Below are 16,034 nucleotides of genomic sequence, written 5' to 3' on the forward strand. Positions count from 1 at the left end.
GCAAGGTATCAATACAAAGTAAATAGTGAAAAATGAGTAATTCATCTTTATCCCAGCAATATTCATTTAAAATGGAAAACATATCCCACTTAGAATGGTAACAGCTACAGTTTCCGTTGGTATAAAGTGACTGGAAAGGTGAAAGCACTTCATGAATAAAAGTGGAAATTCCACTGAAGGACATCACATAGATCTAAGTGGGTGGAAAGATGGAACATTATTAAAATGCCAGCACGGGACACATTTATTTGTAATTCAAAGCAATTCTCATTATGAAAAACTGAAAAGAACAGTGAGATAGCAAAACAACCATTCACATTTATTAGAAAGTTCTGATCACCAAAAGATGATGCTGGGTCATGGGGTAGAAAAACAGACCCAAGAAAATAGCTAATCCTATGTAGCTAACAGCTAAAACTAGCTAACACTCACCCAGTGCTTTCTGTGTGTCAAATACTCAATGTGTTTTCATAGTGTGACCTATTTCATTCAAAGCCCTAAGAGGTGGTCTTATCATTTCTTTCACTTCACAGATGGGGCAGTTGAGGCGCAAAGAGGCTGGACAGCTTTCACAGAGGCAGTAAGTGGGGCTGAGCCCAGGCATCAACTGCAGAGCCTGCGCACCCGCTTGTCACAGCAGCTCCGTGTGCCGTGGGGTCATCCCAAAGCAGCAGGAAGAAACTTATTACTTAACAAATGACACCAGAAACACTGACTCCAATTTCACATCATGTATAAAAGTACATAGCGGATGAATTAAAAGCCTACAGTCAAGAACAAAATTATAAAAATATTAGAAACATATGAGTACTTATGTAACCCTGGGATGGGGAGGGCCTGCTTAAGCAAAGCAGGAAACCTAAAAGTTACAAAGAAAAAGGATGCATATAGTAAGGAAATAAAGAGCTGAAATCTGCGGCAAGAGCAACAGAAGGTAAATGACATGCACTATACATATAACAAAGGGGTGCTACCCCAATATACGAAGACCCCTGTAGATTAATAATGAACTCATAGAAAAATAAAGTGTAGAAACAGGCAATTTGAACAAGAAGCAAAGCAGAGGCTAAACTCACCAGTGGTCAGAGGCATGCAGATTAAGACAGCAGTAGGCTCTTACTTCAGGATAAGGGCCTTTTGTTTTGTTAAAAATTTGAAAAATTGATGTCATCAGGCATTAGCGAAGGTAAAGGTAATAGTATATTTCATATAACATTGGTGAGATTGAAAACTGCTGTAAAAGTTTGGGGAGAGAATTTTGTCATTATTTCTTAAAGTGACAAATGATGATGTGAGCCAGGTATGTGAGTTCTGGAAATTAATCTGACAGTAATTCGAGCACCAGTACATCAAGATGTTTGTATGAGGTTGCTTCTTGCAGCACTGGTTTTAATACAAAATATAATCCAGTATACAAATGGGAAACAAACTGAATGTCCATCAGTAGGAGAACGGCTGAATAAACTCTGACACCGTCACATAAAGCAAGAAACAGAGGCAACTTAAGGATGAGGAAAGCAGTGAGATGCTATTGCACATACATTATACTGACAAGGATGAAAATGTCTCAGGGTGTAAAGAGGGTGGATGACGTAGGGAAACAGCAACTCAGGAACAGCTCCTGGGGTGAAAACTGGCAGAAGCCCTTTGGAAAACAATAGGCAATATTTAGAAAACTTAACACGTGGTCTGCAACCCTGCGGTCCGCTCCTTTTTCTGTTCCCTGGAGCAACTCATTGAAGAAATCAGGAGCCAAGATGTATGAGGAGACTCATCGCACTGGGTTGTGACGGCCAGAAATGAAAGCCTTCCAACATGCCCACCAGCAGGGGAGTGGGGAGCACGATGGTATATTCACACAACGGTGTGCTACACATAGGCTACATGCAAGAGTACCGGAGTGGGGTGCCATTGCCTTCTCCGAAATGAATGGACGGCACCTATCAGTTGGCAGCTGTCTGCAACAGAATCACGGGGGAAGGAAAAGCAAGCCATGGAATGATTAGATTAAATGATGTAGACGAAAACCCACTGCACTCTAGTTTGCTCTGTGTGTGTGTGACTGTGCACCACACATGCGGTCACAGTGAGAGAACATGCATGCTGCGTTATGCACTGCGTGGGCTTCTCCGTCTTCCAGCTTGGCTGAGTGAGTGAAGAGAACCAGCTGAATTTGCCAGCCTCTGATGTTCTGGAGACTATTCTTAGCTGTTAACTTTACTTTCAAACTCTTATCTGGAAGCCTGAGGGTTCATGTGAAAGAGGAACTCTAAGAATACGCAGACTGTGCAAAGTTCAGTGTTTCCTAAACGGAAACAGAGGAGGAGCTCTGAAAAGAACAGATGAGCAGAAAGAAGAAGAAAAATAATGATTAGATCTACGAAAGGAGCAGACAACCTCATCAGAATACCCTCTGCCCCGTGTCCCTGTGCGTTCGTGTGTGGTGTGTGCTCAGTCATGTCCGACTCTTTGCAACCCTATGGACTGTAGCCCACCAGGCTTCTCTAGACCCTGCCAAAGCCCCATCCCTATAAGATCAACACACCACTGAATCCACCTCTCCCTGGGGAAGGGGTGTTTCCCAAAGGAGCTTAACAGAGCCCTCCTTCTTCAGGACATTGAGGCCTACATCAAATTCTCTCGGGAACTCTTGGGTTAAAAAAGATCAACCAGGGATCATTACCCCAAAACATCTCAGAATTCTCAGTGCTTATGTGCACTGTGAACCTCCAGGAGGAGAATGTGATAAACAGTTTCCCAAACTTGTTTTACCATGGAACCCTTTTCTGGAGAGAAAGTTTGGGGACCAATGCTCCAGGGTGCATTTTGGAAAATACTGGGTTAAGACAAAATGCCTGTTATAAGAATTAACATCTTAGCCGGAATTAGTGTGGAACTGATACAATCTGCTGTCCACTCTCTTAATTGCACATAAACTCGCAGATTCTCTGCTGCTGCTTAACTCACTGTAGCATAGGACTCCTCCTTCCTTCCACAAGCACGTGGAGTACTTGCTGTGGGGGCTTTCCGCTGTGGTTGAAATGGGAAGGGAAGGGGTATGAGAACAGCAATCCCCTAGGATGGGAACGGGCGGCACAGCGCTCTTGGACGATGCCTTGTGCGCTGCATCAAGCACAAAAGTCTCCAAGCTCACATGCTGCCTGAGCTGAGAGGCTTACTCACAAATATTCTACAAGTCGCAAATTCATAGATCCTTAACATTACACACGCACGCTCAGTTGCTCAGTTGTGTCCGACTCTTTGTGACCCCATGGACTGTAGCCCACCAGGCTCCTCTGTCCATGGTATTTTCCAGGCAAGAATACTGGAGTGGGTTGCCCTTTGGGTGATCTTCCTGAACCAGGGTCGAACCCACATCTCCTGTGTCTCCTGCAATGGCAGGCGTATTCTTCACCACTGTGCCACCTGGGAAGCCCTTTATTCTCCCATATGTGGTACTTAAATCATAAAAGTTTCATTAAAATTTTTTTACTATGAAAAAGAATATATAAACATATGTGTGTGTGCGTGTATATATATATATATATGCACACACATACTCACATATGATAAATGCACAAAACATCTGTGTAAGCAACATCCAGATCAAGAATCAGAACACTGCCAGTAGCCTCAGTCCCCCTCATGCCCACTCAACCTCCCCAATCACCTCAACTTTATAATAATCACTTCCTGCTGCTATTTATTGTTTTACTGCTATACAAGTTTCCCTAAACAATATAATTTCAAGCCTCATGAACTGACCAGACACGGCTGCTTCTGTTCAGCACTGTGTGTGTGAGGTCTGTTCATGTTGCTCTGAGTGCCAGCAGTTCATCGCTCTTCCTTGCAGGGTGGAGTTGTCATAATTTATTCCTCTCTTCTACTGTTGATGGGCACTGGGTGGTTTCTGTTGTTTTGCTCTCATAAGTAACACTGCTGTGGCCGTCTCTGTGCATGTGTCCAGGTGCAGCTGCACACCTGGATTTGGATCCAGGAGCAGAGCTTCTGAGCCACAGATCGTAATGTAGCTTGACTTCCATCAGATGTTACAACACTGGTAACAGAGGTTGTTTGAGTTTCCAGCCCTGTTAGCAGTGCCTGAGCCTCCCCACCTGCACGCCTTCTTTGACCCTTGGGCCTTGTCAGGTGGTTTCAGCTCTGCCTGTGTGTGTAGTGTAGTAGTAGCAATAGCTCATTCTGATCTTTTCATTTCTCCGGTTACAAATGAGGCTGAGTACCTTTTTGTATGTTGCTGTTCACATTTTGTGCAGTGACTGCAAGTGTCTTTTTTATTTTTTTACTGAACTGACAATCCTCTTCTTGCAGATTTGTAGAGATCCCTGGTACACACTGAATAATAATTCTCATTCATCATTCTGTGAACTGCCTTCTCAGTCTGTTTGTGCTGTTTTGTAGGGAACAGGACTTCCTCACTTTGAAATAGGTGAGATTAGTCTTTCTTTATGGTTAGGGCATTTTGAGTCTTATTTGAAAAATCTTTTTTCCTGAGGTCATGAAGAAGAATCTTTTATGGTTTAAAAGTGTTAACAGTTTTGCCTTTAATATGTAAGCCTACTCAATCCAAAAGTAAGTTTTCTGAACACCGTGATGCAGAGTTCAGTTTAGTCTCCTTTTTCTCTCTCTCTGCCTCCTTTCCATTCTGCTTGATGCTGAATAGCCCCACACCACTCACCATCAGCGCCTTTGTAATACATCAAAATATATTTATATCAAATATATCTACATGTGTATGACTCTTTCACTTTCCATTCTGTTTCATGGAAATGTAACTTTTTGAAGGAAAGGCGGATAGAGCTAAACATAATTTTGAGACTGGGGAATCAGTGGTCTCAATGGGGATTTCTCAACCACTGGGCAGGAGTGGGTCTCTGAGAAGCGGGGGAAGAATAAGGAGCTAAGAGATGCTTTCACAAACTAGGAAAGTTAAAAAATAAAAGATACTATTCAGCTTTGGCAAGTATTAAGTGAAATGGATGCCCACACACTGATCCTGAAAACTAGCTGAAAGATTTTTGGAAAGAAATTTGTCAACACATACTAATAATTTATACTATTTGATTTAGCAGTTTCACTCCTGGGCATCTATCCTGAGGAAATACTTAAAAATGCACACAAAAACGGAAAGATAATAAAAGCTCCATTCACTCAGAATTCCACAAATTCCCATTAAATTATAGGCTGCATACAGCCCATTGAGCATCACTTTCCAGATGTGAACTCTTGCTCATGTGTATTATCTTTTAAAACAGTTGTACTAAGGGGCTTCCACGGTGGTCCAGTGGGTAGGAGCCCGCACTCCCAATACAGAGGGCCTGGGTTCAATCCCTGGTCGGGGAACTAGACATCACAGGCTGCAACTAAGAGTTCGCATGCCACAACCAAAGATCCTGTGTGGTACTACAAAGGCCTGGCACAGCCACATAAATAAATAAAAGTGAACATGAAAAACAGCTATACTGAGATATAATTTTCTCATCCCGTAAAAATTCATCTAATGAAAGTCATCCAATAAAATTCATCCCTTAAAAACATCCAATTATAAGGTTTTCATATTTTCAGAGTTGTGCAACCATCACCATAATCTAATTTTGGAGTATTTTCACCCCCCCAAAAGAAACTTTGCATCAAGCTAATAGTCATTCCCCACGACCCATTCCCAACTTTCAGCCCTAGCTGATGACTGATCTAATGTTTGTCCATAGACTTGCCTATTCTGGAAATTTCACAAAAAGAGATTCACATAACATACAGCCTTTTGTAAATAGCGTTTGGCATGTTTTTGAGACTCATCTATAGTTTAGCATGCATTCATAATTCAGTGCCACTGAATGGATGTCCCAGTGCCCACTGCATTGGAAATCCAGAGTCTTAACCACTGGACCACCAGGTAAGTGCATCATCTAAGTTATCTAACAGGTCGGTATACGGTTATTCATTCTATTCCCTTTCATTCATTTTAATTTTTGTGAGGTTGGTATTGAGGTTCCCTCTTTTCTTTCTAATTTTAATAATTTGAGTCTTCTCTTTTTTCTTGGTCTGTTTGCTAAAGATTTGTCAATTTCCTTGTGGATCATGTATCACAGTTATAACTTAAGTATGATAAAAAAAAAAAATGAAGTAGCTCAGTCGTGTCCGACTCTTTGCGACCCCACGGACTGTAGCCTATCAGGCTCCTCCATCCATGGCATTCTCCAGGCAAGAATACTGGAGTGGGTTGCCATTTCTTTCTCCAGATCTTTCCAACCCAGGGATTGAACCCGGGTCTCCCGCATTGTAGGCAGACGCTTTACCATCTAAGCCACCAGGGAAGTCATACTTTATGGTAAGTATGATAAGAAGACATAAAAAGTGAGGTGTAATCCCTACAATGGGAAGTGAGAGAATGCTGTCCCATTGCTTCCAAATGTCAATATGGTTGATTCCACATCTTTCATAACTCTTTCACCATCTCTGCTTGGAGTGGTGGTAAGGTGGAGCTTGGGTATTGAGGGGAATTGAAGGGATCTGGTGCTTTGGTCATCACATACCAACACTGATGGCCGTAAGTGGTGGGCAGAGCTATGCCTCTGAGACAGAAGAAACCATGGCTCCATGGCTGTTCAGTCTCACCAATACTCACCGATACTGCTTTTGCCGTGTCTCCAGTTCTTTGCGTCTGTGCTGCTTGAGAACGTGAATTTGGTCATCACAGGCCAACTTCGCTGTGGAGAAAGCACATGTGTGAAATGAGCCTAGAGAAGGACAGAAATAACATCAGTGTTCAGGTTTCCCCCAGAAACCTGCTTGTGCCAACAGAATATGGTGCACGTTACGTGGGCCGGCTTCCAGAGTCAGGTGTGAAGAAACTGGCAGCATCCACGTTCTGCTTCTCGGAAGCCCACCACCACTTAGGAAGCATGAGTCCCCTGAGACCACCAAACTGTGAGAAGTCTAAGCTCTATGGGGAAGCCTCAAAAATGAGATGCCATGTGGAGAGCAAGAGACCGCGGAGCCCCGAAGCTCCAGCCACGTGAGAGAACCATCTTAGAAGTGGATTCTCTAGCCCTCCCCCCTCAGTGGCTGCCCACGGCTCACAGAGGAACCACCCAGCTGAGCCCTTCCCAATTTCCTGACCCCTAAGGTCATGAGCAAGATAAAATGGCTATTTAAAGCCACTAAGATTGCCACAGGGCAACGGATCAGTGAGACATGCTGGGTGGCTTCCATGTGCCCCTCCAGATCCACCCTTCGTCTTGTCCTATCCCTGAGGGCCCCTGATCAGTGCATCAGTGGGCTTCACTTTGGGTCAAGCCACTGGGAACCCTGGCTAGAGAGTGGAGGGCGTGGGACAGTGAGGAGAAGACATTTCTTCTCAGCCTCTCTGCAGTGTCTCCTCAGACTGTCTGCATCTCTGCTGAGGGCTATAGCTCCTCCCAAGGCAAGTCTGGCTGCAGGACTCTCCCCTTCTGAATTACTCTGGCATTTTCCCTCCCCCACCCCACTAGGACTAGCAGTGCTAATGGCCTTCCACACTGGCCTATGCCTTCCAAATATCCCAGTTTGAATGTTTCATTTTTTTTTTTTTTGCTGGAAAGAGATTTGGGGTCTGTGGGAAGAAGGACTGCACTATACAGCTGAGACCCTGGGTGGCAGGGGGGCAGGAGGAAGTGGAGCTCGCAATTTCAAAACCTTGGTAGAAGAGAAGTGTCCAGTCTGTGACCTTTTCCATGGTGGCCACCAAAAGACAGGACGGCTTTTGTGATCTTTCCCTGCCATGAGGACGGAAGGTAAAAATCCTTCTTGCCCCAATCATCTAGTTCAGAAATGCTCCTGAAATTTTCTTTCTTGAGTTAAACTCCAGGTCAGAAACAACGGGATGTGGTCTGAGGGTTTAAGAGCACCAGGCACAGATTTGAATCATGTTAGGAGGCTGGTGAGAGAGTGGGGAGGTGCATTGTTCAGAGGGGAAGTGGCCTGAGCTGACCCCACCATCTCGTCTCTCTCCTCCACCTCCAACCAAACTAGCTGTGTGTCTCTTACCAAGAATGGCCTCGCGAGGAAGCATCAGATTGGGGTCTGCACATTTGAGGGTCTTGCATAAGAGAGCACATTTTAGGTGAGACTTCAGGTTTAATGATTGGTGACCACTGAGCGTGAGCCTTGCCCGTGATTCCTCCGAGCTGGTGCACAGGCACTCCTGGTCACCTCCTTCCTTTCCCTGGCCTGAGTGGGATCCCTAGGAGCCCAAGCCCCACTGTGACCTCCCAGAGAGGAGAGCCAAGAACTAAACTGGAGAACCATCCATCCAGGGACACGTCCTAGGCGTACGTGCTACTAGAGACCCTGGTTACCCTCTGACAAAAGTGGGGGGCTCATAATCTTCCCCTGAAGGACTGTATGGCAGAGGGGGGACATGGCTGGATGGAGCTTGGAGCCTGTCACTCCACCCTCTGAGCCCGGGACTTATCAGTACCCAGAGGAAGTCACATTTCCTGCAGGTGCATCAGGGCGCAGAGCAGGTGCTCAGCCATGGGCGGCATTGTTATTATTCCCATGGATACAGTTCTTCGGGGATGGAGGGCCCAAAACCCTCTCATTTTCTGGAAGCCCAGGAGGTGGGCGGAGACTGAGCCGCTCACCTTGCCCATCTCTCAGGACGATCTCGCCCTCGCCCGATATCCAGCGGTAGCAGGGGAATTCGATGTAATCCCCACAGGGCGTCTTCACCGTGATATACTTCAGGTACCAGTCGTCATGGAACCAGTACTTGCGCTTCTCGATTTTGATCAGTTGGATGTCGCCCAGTTCTTCATCCACTGTCACATCGTAAGAATCAACCTGCGGAGGAGAAAAGGCAAATCAGAGTCTGGGAGCCCCTGAGCCTTCGTATCATCCTCAGCTCATTTAGCAGAGATGTCTGCTCTTGGCATGGCTCTGTGCTGCGCCCTGGGTGACAGAGATGGCCGAGTCCCCCAGCTCTGCCCTCGGGAGATGGAAGTGCGTAAGTGATCGCGCTGCTTGGAGGGAGACCTTCTGCTGTCTTCACAAGGCCCAGGATGGGGGAGGTGGAGTCTCCAGGCAGGAGTGCCTCCTCCAGGCCAGGCTGTGAGGGCCTCTGCAGCTGACCCCACTCACAAGGGCAGCAGGCTGCTGGCCCTGCTTCCCCACAGGGCTGGGCGAGGCAAACGTCCTTGCACACAGGGGCAACTGGCAAAGGGCTCACTGCTGCTGTGTCGATTCCACAGGCACCCTGGGAGGAGGGAAGGCTGTGCCCGTGTCTCAGATGCAGTCAGTAGACTCAGTCCCACTTCCACTACTAATTGCAGAGCTGGACTTCCAGCCCAAGCCTTTCCATATGTCTCTCGTTATCAGTTATCACCCAGATAACTGGGTGAAAATGAGGAGGCTCGGGTGAAAGTGAAGTCACACAGATTCAAGTTGTCCCGGGGCCTCTGCAGTTCCCTGAGCCACAGTGATGCCAAGAAAATCAGATGAGTGGTTCCCACCACGTCGGAGGCATAGTGGTGGGCTGAGGCTGGCCTTGCTGTCTGTCCCAGGCCACGCGCAGCACTGCACCCAGGGCTGCTGCCAGACTCCTGACCCCAGAAGAGCCGGCACGGCGGCAGTGCTGCTGGAGGCCCTCCTCACCCTATGTGTGGCTGGGAGAGAAGGCTGGGGCTCGAACACTGCATCGGGTGTTCTGAAGACCAGCAGGTTCGGGAAGCCCCAGACTCAGTGCCATCTGAGGCACTTTCTAAGCCAGATTTCACCCATCTCTGAGGTTTTTCCTTGGCAGAACTTAAAGAGTTCTCAGTGCAATAGTGAGATAAGTAGAGGGGATGGGTGTTCATCGTGCACAAGACCCTGTGCATCCCCACTTCCATGCTCGCCCTCCAAACCCCAGGACACCCCTGGGAGGACTTCTTAAGAAGAGTGGGAAGTTGGGTATTTTCAGCAAACCCTCTGGCTCCGAGCACAGGGAGCTGTTTGCGTATCTTTGCTGCTGCGGATGCTAGACGCTTATGGTCAGAAAGCGGAAGCCTCTTGCCAGTTCCCTGTGGTCTGGACCTTTCCTGTCCCTCCTCCCAGCTCCTCTGGTCATCCAGCCCCTCACTGGGACTCCTTTTCCAACCTGGGGCCTGCCGCCTTCTCCCCAGGGGTCGACGATCTGTAGTACAGACAGCCCCCTCCCTGCCCAAGGCCCCACGGCTGGGGGTCACGTTCTCTGTGCACTTGTCTGTGATCCCTGCTCTCTCACGAGACACACCATGGGACGGGAGGGCTCTTTTGCCTGAAGGGTGGGGCATACGGCAGAACAGATAAGCGGCTCACCAGTCAGGGACCCACCACATGGGCTGGCTACTCTGTTGCCAGAAACTGTTTCTCACTGAGAACTCAACTGAGGCCGAGTGAGGTCTGCAGGTGTCTTGCTGCTGGCAGCGCAGACCCCGCAGAGGGAAGTCGACATGTGGTGAAGTGCGGTGAATCCTGGGCCCCGGGTGGCGGCTCCAGGGGAAGTGGCTTTCCTGCGGCTCGTAGGGGTGGGGGTCAGGGGCTGCAGGTGTCTGGGGGCTGATGCAGGAAGGCTGAGGTGAAGGGGGAGAGAACAGCCACTGAGCCATGAGCATCTGAGGTGGACATTCTCAGGGACGTGGGATGGAGCCCCCGGAGCCTCTCCAGGGCGATTCTCAGAGGGAGGGCCAGACGTCCAGCTGTGGGTAGCGACTGATAAAGAAGAGATGAAGTAGCTTCTTTGAGGGAAGGGAGAGCCGGGTCACCCTGTCTCACCTATGTCACAGGAGAATGGACCCTTCAGGTCCCCCGGCCCCAGTGGCCCCTACAGGTACCTGGTGGAAGGCCCTGAGCTTCACCTGGGATGGAATCAGTGGACAGACTTACAGGGACTCAGCATGCTATCTGACGGGGAGGGGGCAGGACAGGCCTGCGCGTCTGGCCGGTCTCTGGCTGGCCCTGCTTTGGAGCAGTGCCCCAGGAGGTGAACGAGGGTCCGAGGAATTCAGTCCTCACTCAGGCTGTCTAGGGACAGTCTGGTGACTGGAAACTGGTTTCTGGGAGAGTTGCTGCTGGAGAGTCACAAAGGATAGAGGGGGCCTCCGGGGAGATCTCAGGGTCCTGTCCATCAAACAAAAAGTCAGGTCTTAGGAAGGAGCAAAGAGCCGGAGGTGTAATGACCTTCCTTCCTCCTCTCCCTGGGCCAGTGTGCGGATGGATACTATGCTTGTTGACTCATTAACATCACACGTCCGTTCTGCACAGTCTACAGGGCCGACAGTGGATGGCAGGGCACACACTAAATACAGCACATGTGCCTGCCGAGCGGATGATCATCTCATTTTATAGCTGGAAACTGAGGCTCAGGCTGAGGTCAGGCAGCTACCACGCTAGTAAGTAACTGGTGGCCCCATGATCAGAACCCATACCTGTGTGATGGCCCAGTCTGGGTTCCTCTCACTTCTCCCGATGATCGCATCACGGGAAAAGCCTTGGTCTGGGAGCCAGGTGACCTGGCTTTCAGCCCGGGTTCAAGCCCTCTATGGAGTATGAACGTGATGTGGAGTGGGGTGGAGGACATGGAGAAGAGCATTTGAGGCAGCTCTTAGGAGTTGGTAAGATTTTGGAGGTGGGCTGAGTGGAGAAGGGGAATGAGCAGGGCATTCTGAATGTGGAGAAAGGAGGTGAGGAATTCACATATAGGAGAGGGAGTCTGGTGCATGGAGTTCTTGGGGCAGAAGTGGTGGGTGCAGCAGTCAGGCACTGGAGAGAGACGTGGAGGCAGGGAAACCTGATATTCACTAGCCTCCTTTCTCAGAAGGGCCAGCTTGCTGATTTCATCCAGTTGCTCTCAACTCAACATTGAACACACAACCCTAAGGCTTTGGAATATTTCAGCAAAGTGTTAGGTGGTCAGTTTTTGTTTTGATCTTTATATCGACATTTAAAGAAAGGTTCCTTTGTCTCTGCCCCAGATTCCTGCTACAGGAAGGACAGAGAACAGTCATGATGTGGTCCAGCCTGGACTGCCTGTTGTGGAGGGGGCTAACGAGGGGCTGATGGGGGGTGGGAAGGGAGAGGAGGGGGCTGTGGAGCAGAGAGAGGGAGGTGATTAAGGGGTGGATAGGGAGAGGCTAGTGACTTAGCAGAAGCAGCAGCGGCAGGGCAGAGAGAGGGAGAAAAGGGGCAGGGAGATTAGATTGGTTAGGGAGATTAAAGAAGCAAAGAACTGGGGACCTGGGAGAATCTAGGAGACAGCAGAAGGGAGAAACTGGAGCAGAAAAGATGGCAGAGATTCCAGGCATTGGGGAACTGTGAGGAGAACGGAGCAGAGGAAGGAAGAGAAGGAGGAAGAAGAGGCAGAACGCAGGGAATAGATGGCGCAGAGAGGGCAGGTAAAGGATAGACTGAGGATCAGAAGGAAATATGTTTTCTTCAGATTTCCCAGGCAAGAATACTGGAGGGGTTGCTGTTTCCTTCTCCAGGGGATCTCTCCCACCCCTCCCCCGGGGATTGAACCCGAGTCTCCTGAACTGCAGGCAGATTCTTTACCATCTGAGCCAACAGGGAAGCCCTTATTCTTCACTAATATAGTCTTTCTGGGAAGGCAGTATTCTAGAATATATTCTTCATGAACATATTGTAAGAATATTCACTGAAAATATTTAAGAAGTGAAGCTGTAAGACTTGTTCACACTCACTGACTACATTCAAGGAGATATACTAAACAGCACCTATGGCCTTTTGCTTTCCTAACAGTGCTGCCAGGGAATGAAAAAGGCTCAGGTTAAGATTTCCCAGAAGTCTTCCGATCTGTGAAAGTCATCCCACCTGGACTTGAATTACTTTAAATGGACAGAGTCAAAGAAACACCAATTTGTCTTGACAGGAGAATCTCACTTGTGAAAGACTCTGATTCCCATTCCAGTCCTGAATCACTCTGCAGAACTCTGATGAGAATAACCAGTGATTTGTGACTCAATTTATTGGTGTGGGAAAAAAGCAGTCCTGTTCATTACAGGGACTGAATTTTGAGTGAGGGGAGTGCAGTGTTGACCTGACAATGACCTGGAAATGTCTGAATTGGTTGCCTGGAAAAAGTCTTTATTGTTGTTACCATTACTGTTATTACTATAATGACTGTAATGTTTTTCAGGTTAAATGGGATAGCATTATCTTCTCCACAAGTATTTCTTCTAAGATTTCTCCCTCACCTTTACCCCAAAGGGACAGATTGTCCTTAAAGAGACATTGTCTGGAGAACGAGGAAGTAGCTCAGGGCTGTGCAAGACCAAGTGTGGAGTAACTTTGCATCAACGGGAACTTTCTCAAAAGCTGATTTTTTCAAAGAGCCTTTGGAGACAGCAAGTCCCCTGCAGTGCCCCTCCTGAAGTGCCCCTTCTCACCCCAATGGAAATGTGATATGCAAATCTCTTCTGAAATTTGCTTCTGGGACTCTCACCGAGGTGTTTAATCACAATGTCATTTGAATGAATTCTCAGGGAGGGGAAATAGTGAACAGAGGGATGCTTTCATCTCTCTTCCAACACCCGTGTTCTGGTCATATCCTTATCTCCCCTCTGAGAAGCCACACCCACGTGCCCCATGCTGAACAGATGAACACACCGGTGCGTAGACACCGATGCATAGTGTGTGAAGGCGAATGGACCCCCTGAAGACAGATTATAAAGACCAAGCAGCCTGCAGCCTGTCCTCCTCACATGGTGGTGGAAGCCACAAAATAATGGAAGCAAATGATGGTGCTTCAGAAACAGCTGAGGGTATCATCACCACAAATGGATGACTCATTAGCCCTCCTGCACCACCATCCTCTTGGCCAGGTCCCTGGTTGGGGAAATCAAACAACAGGAGGTAGTTCTTATACTCAGTGCCTAAAAACTCTTCCAGAAGGGTACTCTCTAGCCGCATAAGTATGCTGAACTTGGCTAAGTGCAGTTGGACTTACAGAGCGAGGTTCTGAGGCACCTGGGTGGGAATCAAGCCCATTCTGAGTCTGGAAAAGGAGTGAACTATTACTGGCTGACTTTAGGCTCTGCAGACCTAAAACGTGCTTCATGAATATTGAACCATATGAAATTGCCAGTTTTATTTGTCAAAAATAGTCAGCTATGAGTAATTCCTTTTGGTTCAACAAAATAATGAAGACATAAAAAGACAGCCTCATGAAAACTAAATCTTTACGGTCCAGTTCAGAAGTTGGGAGTGGCACAAGGGAACAGATATTTTCTGTGTACCTATAGTGTGTTGGGACTATCACCACATTTAATGAGCACTGAAGTATAATGATCATTTAATAAACCCAGTGGACTGGGCACCAGACACCTGGTGAGGACCAGTTGTGAGCACCTCTGTGCTCACAGAGAACGCTACAGGCTAGAATTCACGCCCAGGTCAGCACTGGGAATCCACTTCCGAATGAAACCTTACTGAAGCGCGTGGCACCGCAGACTAGAGGCGCAGTCAACACGGGGTCCCTTTGTTCCCTGTACTCCCAGGGCACCAGGGTTTCTGGTGAGGTGGGGAAAAGGGAAGCCCTCCTCCCTCTTCCTTCTCTGAACACTCACATTCCGGGGGGAAGTGTTCCCCGGTGTACACTCTGCTGGGAGCCAGTGAAAACCTCCAGGTTTGCAAAAATCTTCTCCTGGCCTCGGTCTCTCGTTCCCTCGCCCTGCATCCCTCTGGGAACCTGGCCTGGGAGTGTGAGCTGCCCAGGTGTGGGGACATCAGCTAGTGCCACACTGAGCCACCGGCTGGGACTCCTAGACCAACCCGAAGCCAGGACTCCTAGACTTGCACTTTATGTCTGGGGAAACTGACGCCCGGGATGGGGGCGGAGCGAGCTAGTGATCAGGCCCTGGTGGAACTCAGGTCTCTGGATCCCTAGCCCTCCTCATTCTCTCCACTGCTGAGGCGCCATCTATGGAGTCCCACGAAGTGGGCGCAATCCTTAACTGGGCAAGTGCTCAGTTAAGTGCTCAGCCCCTCGCCCCCAAGCTTGGGTCCCAGCCACCCCGATGGGTCCTGGACGCGCCCGCACCCTGCCCCGCGGCCGCCCCAGCCCGTCCCGGCCGAGCGCCCTCACCGCGCCGCGCTCGAAGTCGTTGTAGAAGGGCTTGTCCAGCAGGTGCTTCTCGCTGCAGCCCGCGGAGCCCACGAGGCTCAGGTAGATGTAGTCGTCGGTGCCCGCGAACCACTGGCTGCCGGTGGCCACGGTGACGGTGTAGGAGGGCATGGCAACGGGCAGCGGGGGCCGCGGGGCGCGGGCGCAGCCAGCACGGGGAACCTCGCGCGCCTCAGCACCTCTCCCCCCGGCTCCGCAGCTTCCTCAGTCCCAGCGCTCCGGGTCCTCACCGCCCCCGCCCCGCCCGCCCCCGGGACCCCCGCCCCGGGCCCGCCCCCGCTCCGCCCCCGCTCCGCCCCCGCCCCCGGGACCGCCCCCCCGGCCCGCCCTCCCGCAGCTCTGACCCCGCCCATGGCCCTCCCCACCCCGCCCCCGCCCCGCCCCCCCAGCAGCTCTGACCCCGCCCCCGGACCCGCCCCGCCTCCGCCCCCGCCCCCGCCCCGCCCTCCAGCAGCTCTGACCCCGCCCCGGGCCCACCCCGCCCCGCCCCCGCCCCGCTCCCGCCTCCGCCCCGCCCCCGGGCCCGCCCTCCCGCAGCTCTGACCCCGCCGGACTCGCATCAAGAGCGTCACCCATTCCTGCACCTCAAGTCCTCGACTTGGCGTGTGTTTTAGCAGTCAGGGGACTGACTGCACCTCAGCGGCTACCCCTCCTCGCTCTCTCTGTCCCTCCGTTCACTCACTCCATTTCTCCGTCATTGTTTTCACTCTTCACCCTTCCCTCCTGCCTCGGCCTCCCTCAGTCCCGAGTTCCTGTGAGGCATTAGGGCTGGGCTCCAGGGACCCCCTAGAAAAACCAGACATAGCCCCTGCTCTCACTGAGGCCCCAGGGGGAGTGGGAGGCCGCGCGACTGGGGCAGTTCTGTGATTCTTGAGAG

The 16,034-nt window shown here is 49.9% G+C and overlaps 1 protein-coding gene across 1 annotated transcript in view; it reads right to left on the reverse strand.

The window, feature by feature from the left end:
• ALOX5 (arachidonate 5-lipoxygenase) overlaps positions 1-15,358 on the reverse strand; it is a 46,244-nt gene extending 30,886 nt beyond the window's left edge. The window contains exons 1-3 of the mRNA NM_001192792.2: positions 15,119-15,358; positions 8,643-8,841; positions 6,644-6,725 (exon numbers count right to left, since the gene is read on the reverse strand). Coding sequence (NP_001179721.1) covers positions 6,644-6,725; positions 8,643-8,841; positions 15,119-15,268 — 431 coding nt within the window. The 5' untranslated portion in view covers positions 15,269-15,358. The remainder of the gene's footprint in view (positions 1-6,643; positions 6,726-8,642; positions 8,842-15,118) is intronic.
• Positions 15,359-16,034: the final 676 nt, after the last annotated feature.

This window comes from Bos taurus, chromosome 28, assembly GCF_002263795.3.
Source record: "Bos taurus isolate L1 Dominette 01449 registration number 42190680 breed Hereford chromosome 28, ARS-UCD2.0, whole genome shotgun sequence".
In the NCBI taxonomy this organism is placed as follows: Eukaryota; Metazoa; Chordata; class Mammalia; order Artiodactyla; family Bovidae; genus Bos; species Bos taurus.